We start from the raw sequence: 23,048 nt of genomic DNA on the forward strand, positions 1-23,048 counted from the left end.
TTTTTTTATTTGTTATAAAAAAATGATATTAAAAGAAAAAAAGAGACACATCACAATATATAATAAGAAATAAATCTAGGATGATTATATATGTTTGGTGAATGAGTTAATTATAGTGTATTTTGGATTTGACCAAATGCTATACATGGTTTGATTTTCCAAGCCAATGTATTAATTTGGGCAACTATTTTAGACTAATACATTATTTTTACATATATTTATACAAAAAAGATAGAACATACTTTATTTGCATCAAATTGAAATGGAAAGGTTGATATGTATGATTGACCAACAATTTCGACCGTTACACTACATGATTAGCGTTCTGTCCCCACATCCACGCTCCACACGATTCATCTCCCACACATCGCACACCGTTGGATTGAAAGCCGCAGAATCCATCCAAGAGCATTATTCTAGACGTGGCAGTTCCCTATTGGTTCTAAACTACATTTAAAAAAACACAAGTTAAACAGACAAGAAATCGAAAACATTAATCATTTCAAAGCAAAAACACACCCTTTAGTTCTGTCTGTGTATACATACTGAGTTAGCTACTAAGCAAATCGTAGCAGAGACAGAAATAAAAAAACAGAGACTCCATTGTAGTCTACTCAGTAACTCAGGTGCACTGTCTTTAATTTTTTTTTTAATTTTTTTAAGGTAATGTTTGAGTTTTACAAGTAGTATTTTGAATTCTTGATGTCCGAAACTAAATGCCGGGTTTTATGGTAAAGATTTGTTGTTTTCATATTTTCAGGTGACTCAGTGTTTTTGAAATTTTGTGGGTTTATTTTCCCTCCTTGAAGTAATGGAGTAATGACTAAACTAGCCCTGTTTAATTGCTGAGTTTCATTAATGCGGTGATGGCCAAAGATGTCATTAGAGTGTTTTTGTAGTTGCGGAAAAGGACAATAACCTCAAGAGGTAACGTTCGTTGGTTTCTGCGGATTTTAGGGTGTTGGAGACAAAAATATTGAAATCTGTTTCCTTTTTGATTTTTGGGTTTGTTTTTGTTTTGTGTTATATGTTTGTGTTAGAAAAAGGAAGAGAGAATTAGAGAGTTGAAGATGGTGGAGATGAGAAAGAAAGAAAGTTCACAGTGGTGGTGGTTTGATTCACACCACACTTCACTCTGCTCTCCATGGCTGCAATCAACTCTTGGCGGTGAGTGTTCTTTTTATTTTTTTGTAATATGTTTGTTGTTCTTGATTCTTGTTTGGGTTTTTTTGAATTTTGAATTTCTTGATTAGATAGATCATAAAGTTCAAGTCTTTTGTGAGGAATTTTAGAAGTGTTGTTGAAACCTTGTTGGGTTTTGTATATTAGTTCTAGGGTTTTTGTTTGAGATTTTCTTGATCTATCAACAAATTTTAGAGTTCAAAAACCCAAATTCTAAAGAATAAATAAAGGAATAGATCAAATTGATGAAGTTTTAGCGTTTATTTTGGCCTATTTGGATTTCTTTAAAGACCTAATTGGTGAAATATTATTAAGTTATTATCATAATTGAAGTTCAGTGAATCCCAAGAACTGGGTTCATGTTGTTTTTGCTCTTGGATTCAACGGTAGAATTAGTGGAAGTTTCTTGTAGAAATGGTGTTTTTGCCATTTTTTTGTTTTTTGCTTTGATTCTTGTCTTTGGGATACAATCGCTTTACTTTCAGGTTTTCCACTTTCCTACTGTGACTATTTGTGATGTTACACCATTGGACAAATTGTTTTAGCTGAAGGGACATTTATTTTTTGGGTCCACTCACACACATTGTGGACTGATCTAATAAATGTTATAGAATTGGGAAATATGAATAACAGCATGGAGAACCAAATCTTTGACATGGATCATATCTTATCTCCTCGAAACTAATTCTGAAGATGTTCATAACAAAACACATAGTTGTCAAAAGCGCGCGTCTAGGCGCTAGGCAAAGGTGGTGCGCCTGAGAAACACCTCAGGCGACCACATTCATCTGCGCGCGCTTAAGTGTTGCTTAAGCGAGAAGCGCAGCAAAATTAGGCAAGAGGCGCAACAACTTGAGGTTAAAGAAACCCTGATATTTGATATTTATTGTACTATTCAGCTTTTGGCTTTTAAAAAATATAATATGAACATTACAAAAAATTGGTGTACTGCTACCCTGCTCTCCTGCTCTCTTTTGATCAGCAACAAAGAATCATGCTCATCTCATCTAGAAACCCTATATTCATATATCCGTTATAGGTATTATATTTTTTATATATATGAGCCTAAAATCAGATGCACTCGGTGTGCGTTTCTTTTGCGCCTAGCGGCCCTGTGCGCTTTAGGTGCACTTTAGGTGCGCTTTAACAACTATAATGTCTAGGAAGTTGGCAATTATTTATTGAGTTTCTAATACACTTTTATGATTAGCATTGCGAGTTCACTTTTCATTCTATAGTTCTTTTGAAGCCATTACTTTTAAGCTTATAAAATGTAAAGCCTCATTATAGCCTAATAATATCATGGACCCATAAGTGATTTACTTAAATTATGTAAAGAAACCTTTTGCAACCATAAAATGTAGACAATAACATGAGAATTGTGACAGTTTGTAGGGCCATAGATCCCCTCTGATGGAATAATCAAGGCAATTTTTTGTTCTGTTAGTATAATGCTTGATGGAAATATGTTTTATTCTAGACTACATACAGTTCTGATTAGATGATTAATATGTGGATCTTGACAACTATTATGTGGTGTCTCAGAGCTTGACAAGAAGACAAAGGCAATGCTGAAACTGATAGAGCAAGATGCAGATTCCTTTGCTCAACGTGCAGAGATGTTTTATAAGAAACGACCCGAGTTAATTAACTTGGTTGAAGATTTCTACAGAACTCATCGCTCATTAGCAGAAAGATACGATCAACTAAAGTCCGACTCTGGAAACCGCCTCCTAACAACTCTAGGATCGCCCTTTTCGAACAAATATGAATCCCAGAAGTTTATGGTTGGAACAGAGCGAAGCTACGACAGTCATTCTGAAACTTATGACCTCGAGTCGGATTCTGCTGAGTCTGAAATCGATGATCCTGAACCAGAAGATGAAACTCAATCTGCAGAAGAGATGGGAGAAAACAATGATCCTGAAGAACAAGAAAAAATTGGAGATACTGACAAAACTGAAACGAAGACAGAAACAAAAGACGAGGAAGTGATGAAGCTGCGGGAAGAAATAGAAAGACTCGAGGAAGAGAAGAGGATCCAGAAGGAACAACTTCTGCAGAAAGATGAAGAGAAGAGAGAAGTAATAAGACAGCTCAGTTTCGCGATGGAAGCTATTAAGCTAGAGAATGTGAAGCTGAGGAAGTGTGTAGCCAGAGATTCCTCCAAGAAAACGACCGGTTTTGATTTCGATAAGCTGAAAGAGGTTTTTTCGGGAAAGTTTTTCGTTGGATCTTCAAGAAATCGTGTTACCGCTATAGCTCTCTAGACAAACAAGTAGATTGTAGAACACAGTTTACATGTAATCTTCAAGAACTTGTATCACCGCAATAGCTCTCTAGCCAAAGAAGTAGATTGTAGAACACAGTTTACATGTAGTATAGTGTGTAAATCACAAGTTTTTTCCTGTTCAGCTTAATTTAGGAGGTCTATATAGTGTTTGTAAACCGTTTTTGTGATATCAATGTAGTCTTATCTTTTTCTAATCACATTTCAAGGCATCTAATCTTGGTTCATACTATCTAATCATATGCATCATAATCTATCAACTCTTCTACTCTATAAGATAGAAAAAAAGATAATTCAATAGTTTTCTCTGGTGATGTGCAGAAAAACATTCATTTTCCTTGAGAAAATTGACCAGCAAATGTCATTTGATCTATATGCAGCATGGAAATAAAAATGCCGAAGCAGAAAAAAGGCGTAATGGAAAACTGCAAAATCATATTTTCTACAAGAATATGTTAGAAATATATAATTTCAGAGTTTTAAATGTTAACGGAAATTGAAAGAAAGCGCTCAAACATATGACTCGAAAATTTTCCGTGCAGCATAACATTCAATACATGTTAAACAAAGAAAATGCAGATCCAGAAATGGATGGCATCCATTAAAAGAGTACAACAACAATGAAAACAGACAATTTATTACAGTTTTTAGCAGATAGGTTTGTTCTTCTGAAGTCTTGAAAACAATCAGCTTATCATTTATCTCTTCAAAGGCATTCAACTACAAGAATTTAGATTACAGCTTTAATATTTTCAAAAAAATATTTTATTACTCACAAACTCACAAGTCACAACCAATGCCACACTAAATAATACAATTCTCACCTAACATCAGCAACATCATAGCAAAAAATATACCAAAAAAAAGAAATCAATAAGAGTTTTAAATAATTCAAATAAATAAAAGAAAAGCAAAAGCACTAGTACCAATAATGCAACTGCCACCTCACAAACCAAAACCCTGCACTAAGCAAAACACCAGAACCCCAAGAAAATGCAGACCAAACCATGAACTTAAACAAACAGCAGAAGCAACCGGCAAGGATCCAGATGGTGAAATTCCATCTTCAGGACCAGGAGCTTCAGGATAAAAAACATCAGGATTTGGAGGGCTAGGATTTGCAGGAATAGTTGGCAGAGATGAGTCAGCTGGAGAAGGAACTGAGGCTCCTCCAGTAGTAGGTAAAATAGGCTGAATATCAGGAGATAAAGCTTGAGTTGGAGATGGAGAAGATAAGGGAGATTCTGGTAAAATGGCAGGTGCTGCTGATATAGTAGAGAATTGTACTAGCTTGGAATTTAAAGCATAGATAGTAGTAGAAAAATGAGTTGTTATTATGAAAAGCATCAAAGTTGGGAAGAATGAGGAAAAGGAAGCCATTAATTATGATAAAATCTTTATGAAACTTCAATAAATGATGTGCATAAAGAGGGAGAGATATAGAAAGGTGTTAATGTTAAGTGTTTATTGGAGAGTTTGAGGAGAGTTTTTGTTGATAATTGAAGGCAGAGTGGAGGTTGGGACCACTGTTTTAAGAATCGAATTGAACCGGCTGGTTCAACCGATTTAATCGTCTTGATTAAGAATGTAACAAGTCGAGTATTGAAAAGTTTGAAATGGAGTCATTGATTATCGAGTCGAGTTTTGAATTTATTTAGTTATCAAATATTTCTCGAGCTCATCAAAAACTTACAAGTTTAATGAGATTAACCGAATCTTGTTTTAATAGATTTAAATTTAAATTAATTTATTCAACAATTTAATAGAAACTTAAATACTACTTATATTTTTTTTATACATGAACGAATTCGAAAAAAGTATCACTGACATTGAGATTGACTCCTTTACCAAAATGAGTTCTAAATATTCAAGTCCGTGTTAATTTTATTGATATGAATTTTGTCTAGCTTGGGAGCGAATTAACTTTCTCACTTCCTCTAAATTTGATCATAAATCAGAGACGAGTCTGATTTGATTTTTCAATCAAAAATAAGGTTCGACTAATTTAAATTTGAAAAAGGGTATGAAATAGAAAAGATATATATATATATATTAATTTATGTCTATATAAATGGTTTAATCGGTGATTAAACTTATTAAACTGTTAATCCATGGTTATATTAATTTGGTCACTGGTTCGGTTTCTAAAATACAATTGGGACTCAGTGGTAGTGAGGCAAAAGTTTATTGGGAGATGATAGAGAGATGCAAAGTTGGGAAAAAGACAAGAATTATATGCAAAAAATGAAACATGATCACATGTGGTTCAGTGTTTGATCCCTTTTATCCTTTTGTGCTCCGTGAAATTCCATTGTTTTTTTTGACAAGATAAGAAAATTCTTAGTAAAAGAATGGCTACAAATTGATTTGGACGATTTTGCATGTGTTCTTTGGTTGCATTGCAGCTAACCATAATTAACTCTTACAGTACTTTTTATTAAATAAAAATAGGGTAATTAAATGTAACATAACAGATCTGAAGTGAAAGCAGCAATTTTATTTATATGAGTTTGCGGGTAAACACCGTATTTATGAATGCATTCATTTAAAATTAGAATTAGAATTGGAGTTTTACCTCGATAAATAATCTATCTAGTTTGAGTGATAATTAGTTTAAATATAATTTTTTTTAAAGATCTCCTCTTACAATTGAAACATGTTCAAATTAAACCAAGAAAAATTGAACATAAACATTTCATTTTTAAAAATAATGTGATTTTTATATCAATAAAAAAAACAGAAAAAATAACTCACATTTTTTATATTTTTATTTTTTTTACTCCAAGACCTCTTTTTATTATTGTTTTATTCAAAGCACTTTTATTTTTACTCTTGCACTTATACTTCTCTATCTCTCTCTCTCTTTTTATGGTGTCTCAAAAATAGGTTTATCGAAGAACAGAAAAAATGAGGACAATCGATGAAATTTTTCTAGTAATAAATCTGTGACGAAATCCTACTCGCGAGACCATATCAGATTTCAGAGACGTTGGCCTTGGTCTTCACAGACTTCGTATTCAGAATCGGAGTTTTCTTTTTAAACGGATTTGGAAACTACATTTTCATATTCAATACTCTTTGTAGCTAAAGCGATTTTTTATGGCTTTAATATTCGAAAATGATACTCTTTTTTGCTATTGAATTGGGCAAATTTATCATATATTTAGACAAATATTCGAAGATGTTGTTGTCAAGATATATAGTCAGTTTTGGCATAGCTTCGATTACAATATATGTTTCAGAGTTCACAACAAAGAGTCGTTTTGTTATTGGTCTGATCAGTGGTGTTCCTTCGGAGTTCTAGTTGCTACTTATCCTCAGTTATTCAACCTTTCTAAGCAGAAAATGGCAAAGATTTTTGAGGTAAAAAATTGCGGGCTGGCTTCGGCGACAGCGTCTTCATTTACATGTGAAATTGGAGCTGATCAACTTTCAAGCTTCTCTAGATCAATTCACTATGTTGGACGAGATCTGTTGGAAAATTGGGACTGCTATCCTCATTGCAAGTAATTTTTTTCAGAATTTCAAGAACTCCTTCAACTGCCTCCAATCCATTTCAGCACGTCTGGAAGTCTTTATCCTCGCCCAGAGTAAATGTTTTTTACGTGTCTAGCTCTTCATGGACGAGTACCTTTTCTGATTTTCCTCTCACTGTAACATCGTGGCAGCAGACATGGTTAAGTGTAAGGTTTGCAACAATGATGAAAAATAAGAACATATTCTGATGCATTATTCGTTTGCAGCTGTTGTTCTTAAGCTGCTGCACGGTACTCTGCCTCGGTACTTGGTAGGGAAGTTGTAGGTTGTCTCTTGACGCACCACGAGATAGGTCATGAACGACCAAGATTAAACATATAGCCTGCAATTGAGGGTCTTCTATCATGATTTCCAGCGTAATCGGCATGACAGTAGCTATTGATCTCATTCATTTCTTCCTTCTTGTCTAGTATACCGTAATTGTACCTTGAAGAAGATGAAGATCGAAAAAAAGTACTCGTGAAGTGGAGTTGTATCGAGGCACTACTATCGTCTTGCCAACATAAATTATATTTGGCTGAAAAGAAATGCAATGGTGTCTAGGAATGAGATTATTAGTGATCCATGTTGGTTCTCCTCGAAGAAAATGTTTTGTAGGAGGAATTTGAAAGAGCTTCTATGACTTGGCTAACAACAGGACTTTCTGGTGATATTGTTGTTTATATATTGGTTGGGCACCTCCATTTAATACCATACCAATTGGTTTTAAGATGTAATCTAACAGTAAGACTTTTGAATTCGTAACCTTATAATCAAGAACTGCTACTTTCTTGTTAAAAAAACCATGCTGAACTTGTTTGTGTGAACTGACTCAACAACTGCACATGTGCAAGACTAGTTCATTTAATGATAACCATGGTGCATAAAAATTGATAAACATGCTGAATAGAAAAGGCGATTCACCATTCAAAAACAAACTTTATCTAAGACCATGGTCGTGTCTTTTTCCACTCTTAACTTATAGTCCTTTTTTCAAGAGCCGAAAGGATAAAAAGACAAGGACAAACTTGGCTATAAAGAAGCCACGCATTAGATATTACATCCTTGAAACACCAAATGTGAAAATGAAGATGCCAGATGTAAGCAAATGGCTGGAAGAGCTGACCTAAAATGGCCCATAGCGTGACCCTCAAGGAAAAGCAACCCTACATTATATCGCTGAAGAAGAAGAAGAAGTGAGTACACTGAAACTGAAAGACTAAAAAATGGAAGATAAAGTAGCAATCATAGTAGGAGCTGGCCCTTCTGGTTTAGCAGCATCTGCATGCTTAAACCTCCATTCAATTCCTCACATAATTCTCGACAGAGAAGACTGCTTCGCTTCTCTTTGGCAAAGATATTCATACGATCGTCTTCATCTTCACTTAAAGAAACGATTCAGTCAGTTACTTCATTTTCCTCATCCTTCTTCTTTCCCTTCTTACATCCCTAAAGATCAGTTCATTCAATATTTAAACGACTTCATTTCGCATTTCAACATCTCTCCTCTGTATAATCGACTCGTTGAGTCAGCGAGTTTTGATCAAGAAATCAAGAAATGGACCGTGAAGGCGAAGAATGTGAACTCGGGTGAGGATGAAGTTTACTCGGCGAGGTTCTTGATCGTGGCGACTGGTGAAGCTTGTGATCCTTTTGTACCAGATGTTGAAGGTTTGGGGAGCTTTAATGGTGAGGTTTTTCATTCTACTAAGTATAAAAATGGTAAGGCGTATAGAGATAAGAATGTTCTGGTGGTTGGATCGGGTAACTCTGGTATGGAGATTGCTTTAGATCTTGCTAATCATGGTGCTAAAACTTCCATTGTTGTTCGTAGCCCTGTAAGTATAATTTTTATTTCCTTTTTATTTTTTGAATGCTTTAGTCGCTTCAATTTTTCAATTGCAGTATTATTTGTAGCTTTGATGATTTGAATGATTACTCGAAAACTTAATATAAGCTTATAATCGACGTCGTTGGACCAAATAAGTTTTGAATATATTTGTTTAAATTTATAGGTCCAAAGTTTTTTAAAATATTATAAAATTCTCAAACCATCTTCGTATTTTTATTATGAGATGTTAAGATTGATTAAGAAATTTTATCTGCATATTCTATGGATGATCGGATTGCAGGTTCACATTATACCTAGGGAGATGGCTAGCTTAGGACTGGCAATGTTGAAGTATTTTTCGTTAAGGTTTGTGGACTCATTGTTGGTGTTGGCAAGCAAAATTGTTTATGGAGATATGAGCAAGTATGGAATTATTAGGGCAACAGAGGGTCCATTTTTCTCGGCATTTGCTTACGGCAAGTATCCTATTATTAATACGGGTACCTTTAGTAAGATCAAGTCCGGAGAAATTCAGGTAATTTAAAGTTTATTAGAAATTACTATTATTATATACTTTTGTCCACTTCATATGATAATCTCCTTAATGTTAAATTACTTCTTTGCTATTGGTAGAAGACTATATGGAGGTTTAACCTATCCTAAGGTATCTGTATTTTTTTTTTATTTCGTCCTTTAGTATTTTTGTTTCTTGGTCTCTGTATTCTTATAAACAATTTTATAAAAAAAAATTGTTTCTTTACTTCGTCCGTAGACGTTTTTGTTTCTTTACTTGATCTCTATACTTTCGTAAACAATTTCATAAAGTCATTTATTTCTTTACTTAGTCCCTATATTTTTAAAAATAATTTTACTTGATCCCTTACCACTCCTGCAATTTAAAAAAAAAGTTATAAAATTATTTTTAAAATATAAGAACCAAATAAAGAAATAAAAACATCAACGGACGAAGTAAAAAAAAAAGTATAAAGATCTTAAAATAGGTTTTGCAAGTTGTTAAAATGTATTTTCTGTCCATGACTATAATCAAAGGTTCAATGATGTCAACTTTTTTTTTTTTTTTTTTATAATAGGAGATTTATTTTAATTTAACCAATTCACTGAAAATTTGTCCAATTAATTTGAAATTAGTTTAATTGTGCATATATGGTTATTGAATGTGTAATTTCTTTCATAAAAATTTTGATGACAAAAGTCGCACATTGAAAAATAGTTCAAATAATTTATAACTTTTTTTTATTATACATGTTTTTCTTGTACATATCATCAAAATGATAATCTTTATGTAAATGTACAATAGCTTGATAATTAATTTTTAACATTTTATAGTTCAGTAATTGTTTTATAAAAAAGTTATAGTTCGGTGATCATTTTATAATTTTATAGTTGAGTAAAAAATTTATAGTTCGATAATCTCAAAAATATTTAATTTCATAACTTCAATTTTCTTAAAATAGGTCAACATGTTAAAAGCATGCATGAGAATGTATTTGTAATCATTAATTTTCTTTGTGTTTATACTTTATAGGTCTTGCCTGCACTAGAAAGTATAAGAGGCAATGAGGCAGTATTTAAGAATGGCTCGTCACATTCATTTGATACAATCATATTTTGTACTGCCTTCAAAAGGTCAACCAGTCAATGGCTCAAGGTAATAATAAAGAGGAAAAATTATGTTTATAGTGTCTAAACTTTTTTTAAAAAATTATTTTGGTATTAGCATTTTATTTTTATTTACATAGTGTTTTAACTGTTTAAAAACGTATCAAGAGTGTTTTTAATTGTTTTGTTGTTCACCGGTAAAAAAATCAATTTTCATCAAAAATATTGCGTTATATTAGAAAAATGGCTATCGTGTGTGTAATAATAAATTTATAGCGGAATTAAAATAATAAACCATATTTGTGAATATTGAGATCATTTATTAGTTTTATTAGCACTGCCGTGAAAAATAATTAAAAACACTCATGCAAATATGCTTTTCAAAAGTTGGAATTTTATAAAAAAGAATGAAAGTTTAAATACTGAAATTGAAGATTTTGAAAATTTTCAGACAACGTTTCTGTAATTTTTCTAGTAAAAAAGTGAAGACCAACTGATCAATTAATGCAAAATGTTATGCTAATAAAGACTAATAATTTTACTTTCAGGATGATAACCTTTTAAATGAAAATGGATTATCAAAGGTAAAATATCCAAATCATTGGAAAGGAGAAAATGGGCTGTATTGTGTTGGACTATCAAGAGGGGGGTTTAATGGAGCAAGTAGAGATGCACAAAACGCAGCCAACGACATCAAATCTCTTCTGTAGTTGTATTCAAAAAAAATACTCGATAAATATAGTTTTCCCTGCTGAATTGCAGTATCTTTATATTAGTTATTAGTGTATGTTTATATTATTTAATTAATTATTATACGACAATTCAAGTTAAAATTGGTTCAAATCCAAGCAAGCAAAATATAGCAAGTACAATATAATGCAGTATATGGTTCATGCCAACATTGCAAAAGGTCACAAGCTGAGATTACTTGTTTATGAAGCAAACAAGCTTTGCCAAGTCAAGCTAGGTGAAGTCAATATGACGAATACAAGAGGCTCAAGAATTGCAGATTGATGAGTCAGCAAACTCACAAGAAACACATGAGTTTCTGTGAGCTGGTGACAGGCTGTTGACAGCCTGGAGTTAGTTAGCAGTAGTAGCAGTTATTTTTCTGCACTATATAAGCAGCTTGAAAGCACTAAACTCAAGCTTAATCTTTGTAATCTTTTTCACTCAAAGATTAATAAAGTTTCTTTTCTCTCAATTCTTATTATGGTATCAGAGCTTGTAATGCTCTTGATTGCTCTTGATTGTTGTTTGATCGTTGATTGTTGATTGATTGATTGTAGATTCTTGGTTATATACATTGATAATTGTTCTTCGTTGATTGCTATTTTGATCTCTGGATCATTGATTAATTGATTTTTACAGTTGATTGATTGCTTGAGAGTTTTATTGAATCATCTTCCTCATCTGTGCTTTGGTTGAAGCTGCTACAATGGCAGAACACAGGTTTAGGCCAGAAGAATCCATGTCCAGTCCCTATTTTGTACATCCTGGTGAGAATCCTTCACTAGTCTTGGTTTCTAATCTGTTAAATGGAAGTAACTACCACACATGGTATAAATCTATGCGTATGGCCCTGATTTCTAAGAACAAATTTAAGTTTGTTGATGGTTCTATAGTTGCACCACATGTTAATGATGAGAGTTTTGCTGTTTGGGAAAGATGTAACACCTTAGTAATGTCATGGCTTTATAGATCAGTTTCACAAACTATTGCTGATAGTATTTCATGTCTTGACACTGGATATGAAATCTGGAGAGATTTGAAGGATAGATTTTCACAGGGAGACTCTTATAGAATTGGAGATATACAAGAGGAAATTTACTGCTTTAGGCAGAATTCTCTATCAGTAACAGAGTATTTTACTCACCTTAAGACTCTTTGGGATGAACTGTTTAGTCTGAGATCACTTCCTATATGTTTTTGTGAGCCTAAATGTCCTTGTGGAATAGTAGAAGCAATTAAGGTGACTCAATCAAATGATCAAGTGATAAGATTTCTGAAAGGATTGAATGAGAGCTTCTCCAATGTCAAAACACAGATCTTAATGAGAGAACCATTACCAGCTATGAACAAGGTTTTTTCTATGGTAATTCAGTTTGAAAGACAGCTAGCAAGTACAAGTAAGGCTGCAGTTGACTCTAATATCTTCATGGCAAAAGGAATAAATGAGCAAGAATATGATGTGGATTATGAATCCAACATTTGCTATGCAAGAGGAAGAGGCACCAATAATTTCAGAGGCAATATGCACAGAAGAGGAGGTTATAACAATTTCTATCAAAACAAGCTGAAACTATGTTCTCATTGTGGAAATTCAGGACACACTATTGATTACTGCTACAGGAAGCATGGCTTTCCTCCTGGTTTTCAACCAAGGAAACCAGATAATGCTTATGCTAATCAAACACAGTATTCAGAACAGGAGTATCCAGAATATGAAGAAGAAAGGTCCTTTGCTAACAAAGGAAACTACAGACATGAATTCTCACAATCAAGCACCAGCATTGATCCAAATAATGCTAACTCTAGTATGCATGCAGGACAAACTTTCAATTTCACTCCAGAACAATACCAGAAAATCATGTCTTTGATTCAACCTGGAGATGGATCAAATGAAGCTGGACCTTCTCAAGTCAACTCTCAAGTGAATTCACTCTCAGCTACATTCAAACCAATGGAGGAGAAACAAGGTATTATTCACACCTGTTTTTTCACTGCAAAAGATTATAAAAACACATGGATACTTGACACTGGTGCAACAGACCACATCATATGTAAAAGAGAATACTTTAAAAGTTCAAGACCTGTGAATCATGTCAATGTGAAACTCCCAAATGGCTCTCTAGTTCCTGTTACACACATGGGGACTGTGCATTTAAGTGATGAGTTATTGTTACATAATGTACTATATATACCTATGTTCAATTTTAACCTTATATCTGTAAGCAAGCTTACTGATGATGCCAAGATGTGCTTGGTCCTATATCGTGATTCCTGCTTCATTCAGGATATGGGAACATGGAAGAGGATTGGTTCAGCTGAGAAGAAAGAGGGCCTATACCAATTTACACCACTGGAAATAAAAGCAAGTTGCAACTCAACTACTGCTTCTGTTTCAAATAAGAAAGCTGCTATGGATATATGGCACTTCAGATTAGGACATTTGTCCAACAACAGGATCAAATTGTTGCAGAATTTAGATTCTTCAATTAAACTTTCTACAAACTCTGCTTGTGATGTTTGCCATTATGCAAAACAAAGAAAGCTTCCCTTTCCTGTTAGCAGCACCAATGCTGACTGCATTTTTGATATCATACATGTTGATATATGGGGTCCTATGGCTGTAAGCTCATTAGATGGTTTTAAGTACTTCTTAACCATTGTAGATGGTCATTCAAGATTCACTTGGATTTTTCTGATGAAATATAAATCTGAAGCTAGATCACATCTATTCAACTTCATTACCTATGTTCAAACTCAGTTTTCAAAAACTGTTAAAATTGTCAGATCAGACAATGGTTTGGAGTTTGATTGTCCAGATTTTTACAAAGGCCAAGGCATTATACATCAGAAAAGTTGCATCTACACACCTGAACAAAACAGTACAGTGGAGAGAAAGCATCAGCACATCCTGAATGTAGCAAGAGCCATCAGGTTTCAATCTTCTCTTCCATTACATTTCTGGAATTATTGCATACTTCATGCAGTCTATTTGATTAACAGGACACCATCACCTATCATTCAAGATTTCTCACCATACTACATGCTATATAAACAACAACCAGATTTCACTCATCTCAGAGTATTTGGATGTTTGAGCTTTGCTAGTACTTTTGGTCCTCACAGAACCAAATTTGACACTAGAGCAATCAAGGGTGTTTTCTTAGGCTTCCCTCCTAATACAAAAGGGTACATCATTTACAGTATTGAGAGTAGAAAGATCATTATTTCCAGAAATGTCATTTTCTATGAGCATGTATTTCCATACTCCCTTACATCCACTTCTGCTGCACAATCAGATATGAGCTCTTTTAACTCAGAATTTGATCTCCAAATTGCTGATACAGCTCCATTTTCCCCTTCCCCTCCTTTCTCACCCACATCTCACCCTGTTCATTCATCTCCACCTCCTTCTTCTACCATTTGGACCTCTCCACCTCAAACCTCATTACCTGCTCCACCCCTCTTCACTCCTCAAGAGTTTCCTGCTCTAAGGAGAACAACCAGATCATCTCAAATCCCATCCTTTCTAAAAGACTATCATTATTCTTTACCCAAACACACAACCACCCCACATTCTATTTCTTCTGTTATATCTTATAACAAACTTTCTCCATCCCATACACATTTTCTCATGTCAATTGATAAATTTACAGAACCTAAGTCCTACAAAGAGGCAATCAAGCATACATGTTGGAAAGATGCTATGTCAGCAGAATTACATGCTTTATCACAGAATCAGACTTGGTTATTAACAGAATTACCATCAGACAAAAGAGCCATTGGTTGTAAATGGGTGTATAAGATCAAATATAACTCAAAAGGGGAGGTTGACAGATGCAAAGCAAGATTGGTAGCCAAAGGATATACACAGCAAGAAGGGCTGGATTATCTAGATACTTTTTCTCCTGTTGCCAAAATGACAACAGTAAGAACTTTACTAGCTTTGTCTGCAATCAATGGTTGGCAACTTCATCAACTAGACATCAACAATGCATTCTTGCATGGTGATCTAGAAGAGGAAGTTTACATGCAAATTCCTCCAGGTTTTGAATCCTCTAATCCAGCTTTGGTTTGTAAATTACAGAAATCATTATATGGTCTTAAACAAGCAAGCAGACAATGGCATTCTAAGTTGACTAGTTCTCTGCTTTCTCAAGGATTCAAAACAGCTGCTTCTGATCCATCTCTTATGATCAAATGCACTGCCTCCTCTTTCATAATCTTGTTAATCTATGTTGATGACATTATCCTGGCCAGTCCATCCATCATTGATATCCAGTCAACTAAAACCTTCTTGGATCAACAGTTCAGTATAAAGGACTTAGGGGTCCTGAAATATTTTTTGGGCCTAGAAGTTGCTCATTCTTCTACTGGCATCAACTTATCTCAGAGAAAGTATGCCCTTGACTTGTTGTTGGAAACTGATTTTCACAATGCCAAACCAGTCCCTACTCCAATGATTACTTCCAAGAGGTTAATCAAAGATGCATCTGATCTACTACCAGATAATACAGTTTACAGAAAGCTTGTTGGTAAACTTCTGTATTTGTGTACAACCAGGCCAGATTTGTCATTTGCTGTACAACAGCTTTCTCAATTCTTAGATTGTCCAACCAATGCTCACATGGTTGCAGTCCATAGAGTTCTCAGGTACATAAAGGGATCACCTGGCAAAGGTCTTTTCTTTTCTGCTTCTGCCTCTACTCAACTTAAGGCCTTTTCTGATGCAGACTGGGCTACTTGTCCTGACACCAGAAGATCCATATCTGGATCCTGCATCTTTCTGGGTACTTCTCTAATCTCCTGGAGATCAAAGAAGCAAAATACTGTGTCTCGTTCCAGCTCAGAAGCAGAGTATAGATCACTTGCTGCACTCACCTGTGAATTACAATGGTTAACATTCTTATTGCAAGATCTTCATCATCAATCTTCCCTTCCAGCACAGGTTTACTGTGACAGTGCTTCAGCAATACAGTTAGCACACAATCCAGTGTTCCATGAGAGATCAAAACACATTGAAATAGATTGTCATGTGGTTAGGGAAAGGATCAACAGTGGTTTGCTTCATCTGCTTCCTGTTTCTTCAGAGAATCAACTAGCAGACTGTTTTACTAAAGCTTTATCTCCAACTGTGTTTCATGCCAACATTGCCAAGCTGGGAGTTCTTGATATCTACTCTCCAGCTTGAGGGGGGGTAATGCAGTATATGGTTCATGCCAACATTGCAAAAGGTCACAAGCTGAGATTACTTGTTTATGAAGCAAACAAGCTTTGCCAAGTCAGCAAGCTAGGTGAAGTCAATATGACGAATACAAGAGGCTCAAGAATTGCAGATTGATGAGTCAGCAAACTCACAAGAAACACATGAGTTTCTGTGAGCTGGTGACAGGCTGTTGACAGCCTGGAGTTAGTTAGCAGTAGTAGCAGTTATTTTTCTGCACTATATAAGCAGCTTGAAAGCACTAAACTCAAGCTTAATCTTTGTAATCTTTTTCACTCAAAGATTAATAAAGTTTCTTTTCTCTCAATTCTTATTACAATATGCCAAGTCTACGAGCATAAATCTCAAATTTATGATCATATCTCTCTGTTCTATGATCATATAAAGTGGTCAATAATCAATCTCAGTTGGGGCTAACTAAAAGGTAAAGAAACTTGAGTTTAATAATTAGAAAGATGAATGATAAATTGATACATTCGGCTCAAATTCGAGTATGTGTTCATTGTTCAATTGCAATTGAGAGTTTTAATCAACTAACTCGTAACAAGAGTTACAATGGTATTTTTCAAATTTACACCAAATTTAGTGTTTTTAACGCTAGAAACTTATTATTTCCAAACTCAACATCAAATATATTCAAATTAATTTTCATGACTCATCAAATAAAATTTATTCTAAGGTCTCGTATTTTTCATTTTTTTTACCTCGTCTCTAAGAGTTTTTTTTCTTTATATTTTCAAAAACAGTTTTATGAAATTCTTTTGTTAACAAAGATGCAAAAATGTTGGGGATCAAATAAAATTATTTTTAAAAGTATAAGAATTAAATAAAAAGTTAGAAGAATTTTATAAAATTATTTTCATAAGTACATGGACCAAATAAAGAAATAAAAATGCCTAACAACGAAATAAAGAAAAAATAATGGAAAAACATATACCTTAAAATAGGTTAAGCGTAACCTTTATAATGTGTTTTGATGGTTAACAAACCGTATTTTGAGCAATTGAAAATATAGAAAAATTAAATCATCTCCATCTCTATAATTTCATTTCAATCATATACGATCTTTTAACCAACTACGTAGTTTACATATACAAAGATAAAAATAAGACGGTTCGATGTTTTTTAAAGGCCTAATTACTTAAAAAAACCCACCTTGTAATATTTTTTCGTTTATACCCCGACCTAGAAAAAAATTCATTTGTACCCTTTTTTTGATTTTTCGTTTTCAACTGTACCCCAAAATTTTATTTTTTGACAATTTATTTAATTGAAGAATGAAAACATTAAAAATAATTAAATAGAAGGATTATATCATCTTTTTTATGTTTGAAAAAATACAAATAAGTCCTTCAACTTTGAAAATGTTTAAATAAATCCAACAAATCAATTATATTTAAATTTTTATTAAAAAACTAAATAAATTAAAAAACATTTCCGACAAACCACCGTACTCTTTCAATTTATTATACACCGCTATGGATCTTTTTACAAAAAAAATTATTTATTTTTTATTTTTTTCCGGATCCTTCGAAAGGAGGAGCGACCCGCTCTTCCTCCATGGAGGAGGAGGTAAGGAGGAGCGATCTGCTCCTCCTTGCTGTCAAGGAGGAGCCGCGGGCTCCTCCTTCTCCGGACGGAGAATTCGATTGTTTTTTTTTAAAAAAAGTATATAATTTTACGGTCTTGTGTTTAAAAATTATTTATAGATAATACAAATATAATAATTATTATAATTTTAATTTTAGAAAGAAGAAGGTATTTTTGTATTAATAATAATATTAAAGTCTAATTAGAATATAGGTTAAAAAATAAAGGACTATTTGCTTTAGGGTAGAGTTGAAAACGAAAAATCAAAAAAAGGGTACAAATGAATTTTTTCCTAGGTCGGGTATAAACGAAAAAATATTACAATGTGAAGTTTTTTTAAGTAATTAGGCTTTTTTTCAAATATTCAAGACGGATGGATTTAAGATATTTATCTCATGTATATATACTTAAACATTTTTATTGCTCTTCTTCAAACTACAAATGAGCATATATTGTTTTAGGATTAATTTCTAAAAAAATCACGAACTTTATACGAAGTACCATTTTAATCATGACCTTTAAAAGTTGTCATTTAAAGGCATGAACTTTCATATTGTTTCAAATTCATCATTTCAGTGTATTTTTATTAACTAAATTCTTCACTAAACCATTAATAAAAGATCCAAGTTATTAATCAACATCAAATCTTATTATCTTTTAGTTAGAGTATTTAGCAGATAAAATATACTGAATTTTATTTTGGTGATAGATTTGAAATAAAATGAAAGTTCGTGCCTTTAAATGACAACTTATAAAGGTCATGATTAAAATGAAACTCCGTATAAAGTTTGTGATTTTTTTAGGAATTAACCCATTGTTTTATAAGTGAATCTAGTAGCTAGAAATAATTTAAAATTATCAAAGCACATCCACAAATCATATTTTTCTCATTTTTAACTCCATATAGTACTAGTATACTATCGTATATTTTAAAATGTCATCATATGTCAGCTCGTACGTACTCTTAACTTTTCAAATAAAAGACTACTATCGAATAAAATCTAAACAATTGCAAACAACTTAATCGAAATAATGCAGCATTTTTTGTTCTAAAAGTTTTGGCGTGTCTGCTACAATTGTAGGTTTGCTTCAAAATGTTTCATCTTCATATTTCAAAATTTGAAAATATTGTATTATATTGCTTTGGATTTTTAAAAATTAATGATTATAGAATTTATTTTGGCAATATCAGACGTTAGTTCTAATTTTTTTATAATTTCAAATGCCGAATAACTTTTTGTTTAAAAGTTGCTGATGTGCAAGCCGGAATAGTATATTTGCATGTCCACATCAATATTGTTTTTAACGGAAAATTGCTCGGTGTTTCGGATTACAAAACAATGGAAATTTCTGTATTAAATTGTCAAATTGAAAGTTCATATTAAAATTACCGAACACGCTAAAGTTCGTTATATCTAAAGCAATTAAGCCAAAAAATATTACAAACTTTTTTAAATAAAATTACAATTTATTACATTTTTTAATAAATAAATATCGGATTGATATATAAAAGTAATACTTTCTTTTACTATTTAATAAACTATTATAAATTTACGTGTAAATTGACTTATCTAACACAACAAAATTGATTCAAAGAATTTTTTTGCATTAATTATATTTCTTAAATTGTGTGAAAAAGAGAAAGTGAACTATTATTTTGGGATGTAGAGAGTATTTTTTAACATTGTTATACACTATGTTTGTTTTTAATTTTCTAAAAAGTTAGAATCTGCTTAGTAATTAAATTTATTATCACATTTAGTTTTCCAGTTATATGAAAGGCAGGATGTTTTTAGTAGTTTTCTCATTATTTATTATTATGATTATTATTTTCAAAATAAATGAAAAAGGTAATTAATATTTGAAACTTAGGGTGTACCTTTCAAATTGTAGTATATTCAATACATAATGAATATTATTATTTATTATGCAACAAGAAAGTTAGGTGCAAGCTATATTTTACATGGTATGGAAAATCTATTAGTGCCAAAATTAAAAAGTAATATGTAATTCTTAATTTGTATTTAAAACTCTTATGGAGTTAGATATAATTTAATGGCCAAATGTTGTAAAAAGGCCAAACCTTTCACAAAAATTTCACAAAAGTCCTGACCTCTCAATTTTGTCGATTTTGGCCAAAAACTGATTATTTGGTTTCACAAAAGTCCTGATCTTTCAATTTTGTCGATTTTGGCCAAAAATGGATTATTCGGTTTCACAAAAGTCCTAACCTTTCAATATTTGGCATGCCACATAGAAGGCACATAGGCGCCACATAGGCAAATTGAAATCAAATTGAGAGTTGGCCACAATTGAAACCAAATAATTTGTTTTTGGCCAAAATCGACAAAATTGAAAGGTCAGGACTTTTGTGAAACTTTTATAAAAGGTTTGGCCTTTTTACGACATTTGGCCTAATTTAATTAATCAGTTTATAAAGTTTAGTTTAATGTTATAAACCATTGACCCTTAGTGCAAACCTCGTCGGATGAGATCAATATGACCAATTCATTCAATAATAAATAACAAATGGGATGCAACTTGTGAAAAAAACAAACAAACTAACAAAGTATATAAAATAAATGATATTGAAGTAGTTAGTTTGATTTAGCCTTATCATCTGAAAACACCCACCTTTTATTCCCAATTCGTTTGCACATCTCACCTTGTAAAATCATTAAGGCCCAATTTGAAACAACTCTTTTCACTCACTGGAATTCATTTATAAATGAATTCCACAAGAATTCATTTATAAATGAATTCCACAAGAATTCATTTGCAAATGAATTCCGCTGTTTGGAATGAAAAACTGTAAACTATAGAATTAAAATGAATTCTGCATATTTATGTTTGGAATGAATTCTAGAATTCAATTCTTTTTAATCTATTCCTATATTAACCTTATAACCATTTTACTAAACATTAAAAATTAACTAAAATACTAAAAAAATTATTATATGCTAAAAATAACTAACTATATTAAAATATATAATTTATTTTTTAAATTTCAAAAAATTAAAACATAGCAACATAAACCACAAAATTAGTATTTCTGGAAATTACCGTGGGCACGCTTTAACTGAAAAGATCTTCTGTTTTTTTTTTGTTCAAAAAATTTCCGAAGCACCGATTTTTATAAATTTTATAAATTCAAAATATAACAACATAAATCACCAAATTAAGCATAAGCTACTATTTTAAACAAAGATCAAAATGCATAACTTGTTCTTCAAGTTTTACAAATCCAAAATATAGCATATACTTTGTTAGAAGTATATGCTATATCAACATATTTAACATACATATTATTGAATATATTCATAAGCAACAAAATAACAACTAATATAAAAAATTTAAACCATTTAAAAATTATACACATATAATTAAAATCAAATACATAATATATAACAAGAAAAAAATAAAAAAAAATTCCACTAGTTTATTTACCTAATTATAAAAATCTGAAAAATATTAATAAACTATTTGAAATAGTTAATTAAAAAAATAAAGATAAGTTGATAAAACTAAACTTTTTGGTTTGAGATTTGTTGTAGTAGGTATTATAATGATTGGTTGTGTAATATGGAGTAGAGAAAATTAAAAAAAAAACGAGAAGAAAAATTGAAATCAAAATGGAAAGAAATAAAATGAGAAGGAAAATTGAATGAAAATGAAAAGAAATAAAATGAGAAGAAAAATTGAAATGAAAGTGACAGCAAATAATGTCAAAAGAAAAGAGAACCTTTAAAAAGTTGAGGGTATTATTGTTAAAAAGGGATTGTTCTTTTTGTCATGTGTTGTTCATTTGTAAATTCTATCTATTTTACTTGGATTTATAAATCCACAAATTATAACTAACATTAATTCCCCGATTTTAATTTCAAGAATTGTGTTTGTCCATTCATTCATTTCAAACATAAAAAATTGGAATTATAAATGAATTCCAACTTTTTTTAAGGAATTCATTCATTCCAAAGGGGCCCTAAATATATCCAAATTACAACTTTTCATTTTAAATTGTATTCATAAATATTAAAATACACACCTTTTAATTTCAATTACACCCTTAAACATCAAATTAACATTTTTCCCAATACTTCAAATTTTAATAAATATTTTAAATAATCTTCATAGTTATAATTAAAACAAAAAATCTTAAATTTTGAAAATTTAATAATAAATTTTCATTAAATATAGATTAATTAAAAAAATTTAAATAATCAAAAAATTTAAATAATTTTTTTAAATATAAAATAATTTTATTTTTTAAAAAATTAAAAATTAAAAATATATTCGTCTTCCTCGAGATGAATCCGGGTTCGTCTTAAGGAAGACAACTTGTTCGTCTTCCTCATCTAATATTATTAATAATGTAAAAAACCATTCTTTCTAAAATTATATCCACTAACTTTTTAAAATCAAAACTATAAAAATTTCCAATTTAGGATACAATTGAAAAAAAAAATATAAAAGTGGGGGGATTTTGAGAGGATTTTCCTACGTCAGTGTGCAATTGGAATGAAATTTAAAGGTGGGAGGGTTTTGAGAGAGTTTTCCAACATCAGAGTGCAATTGGAAAAAAAAAAGTGGAGAGCTTTCGAATGATTAGGCTTTTTTTTAAATAGTTTTATTTTTGTTTTAATATAACATTAAGTCATATTCAGAATATATGTTAAAATTTAAAATATTAATTTGAATTTTTTTTAAATGAAAAGAGTTCAACTTGATGTTTGCGGGTGCAATTAAAAGTAAAAAGTCATAATTTAAATATATTTGGTGGTTTTATAATGTGAGGGTGCCCAATGAATTGAGACTAAAAGGTGGATTTTTTTTTTGGGAGGATAAACCTTTGATTTATTAGGTCTATCTTCCTATTTGAGCAAAAAAATTAAGTATGTTTGAAGAAGAGATGACTTCACCTTATATTAATAATTTTTGATTTCGAATCACTACAAAAATAAAAATAAAATCTTTTGATGCTCCTTTTAAAAATAGAATCTTTTAATGCTCTGTTTGAATTGGTCATGTATAGAGAAAGTCTTCTACATATTTGTTGTGTCATACTG

General features: G+C 31.7%; 3 protein-coding genes across 7 annotated transcripts; 2 read left to right on the forward strand and 1 right to left on the reverse strand.

Moving 5' to 3' along the window:
• Positions 1-60: 60 nt before the first annotated feature.
• LOC126653868 (classical arabinogalactan protein 26) lies at positions 61-4,948 on the reverse strand. Of its 2 annotated transcripts, none has more exons than XM_050347857.2 (2): positions 4,399-4,948; positions 61-442 (listed from the first exon to the last, which is right to left on the reverse strand). In XM_050347857.2, the coding sequence occupies exon 1, from the start codon at positions 4,850-4,852 to the stop codon at positions 4,418-4,420; it is 435 nt and encodes a 144-aa protein (XP_050203814.1). In that variant the 5' UTR covers positions 4,853-4,948; the 3' UTR covers positions 61-442; positions 4,399-4,417. The 2 variants fall into 2 exon arrangements, with proteins under 2 accessions (XP_050203814.1, XP_050203812.1); XM_050347855.2 differs by having other exon boundaries at positions 61-447.
• Positions 482-3,672, forward strand: LOC126653866 (protein NETWORKED 3C-like). 4 transcript variants are annotated; one of them, XM_050347852.2, is made up of 4 exons: positions 482-626; positions 761-927; positions 1,041-1,167; positions 2,728-3,672. In XM_050347852.2, exons 3-4 carry the CDS (start codon positions 1,071-1,073, stop codon positions 3,450-3,452), a joined length of 822 nt encoding a protein of 273 aa, XP_050203809.1. In that variant the 5' UTR covers positions 482-626; positions 761-927; positions 1,041-1,070; the 3' UTR covers positions 3,453-3,672. The 4 variants fall into 4 exon arrangements, with proteins under 4 accessions (XP_050203809.1, XP_050203810.1, XP_050203811.1 ...); XM_050347853.2 differs by having other exon boundaries at positions 482-663; positions 761-1,167; XM_050347854.2 differs by having other exon boundaries at positions 738-1,167.
• Positions 4,949-8,087: 3,139 nt separating the features above from the next.
• Positions 8,088-11,272, forward strand: LOC126686196 (probable indole-3-pyruvate monooxygenase YUCCA10). The gene is made up of 4 exons (XM_050380246.2): positions 8,088-8,826; positions 9,121-9,354; positions 10,366-10,488; positions 10,988-11,272. Exons 1-4 carry the CDS (start codon positions 8,215-8,217, stop codon positions 11,147-11,149), a joined length of 1,131 nt encoding a protein of 376 aa, XP_050236203.1. The 5' UTR covers positions 8,088-8,214; the 3' UTR covers positions 11,150-11,272.
• Positions 11,273-23,048: the final 11,776 nt, after the last annotated feature.

The sequence above is a fragment of the Mercurialis annua genome, linkage group LG6 (genome assembly GCF_937616625.2).
Source record: "Mercurialis annua linkage group LG6, ddMerAnnu1.2, whole genome shotgun sequence".
Lineage (NCBI taxonomy): Eukaryota > Viridiplantae > Streptophyta > Magnoliopsida > Malpighiales > Euphorbiaceae > Mercurialis > Mercurialis annua.

Bases quoted from the DNA above. Each gene is read 5' to 3' on its own strand.
- LOC126653868 (XM_050347857.2), bottom strand. From the start codon at position 4,852: ATGGCTTCCTTTTCCTCATTCTTCCCAACTTTGATGCTTTTCATAATA.
- LOC126653866 (XM_050347853.2), top strand. From the start codon at position 1,071: ATGGTGGAGATGAGAAAGAAAGAAAGTTCACAGTGGTGGTGGTTTGAT. The intron at 1,168-2,727 runs GTGAGTGTTCTT...GTGGTGTCTCAG, and splicing joins GCTGCAATCAACTCTTGGCG to AGCTTGACAAGAAGACAAAG.
- LOC126686196 (XM_050380246.2), top strand. From the start codon at position 8,215: ATGGAAGATAAAGTAGCAATCATAGTAGGAGCTGGCCCTTCTGGTTTA. The intron at 9,355-10,365 runs GTAATTTAAAGT...TATACTTTATAG, and splicing joins TCAAGTCCGGAGAAATTCAG to GTCTTGCCTGCACTAGAAAG. The intron at 10,489-10,987 runs GTAATAATAAAG...TTTTACTTTCAG, and splicing joins CAACCAGTCAATGGCTCAAG to GATGATAACCTTTTAAATGA.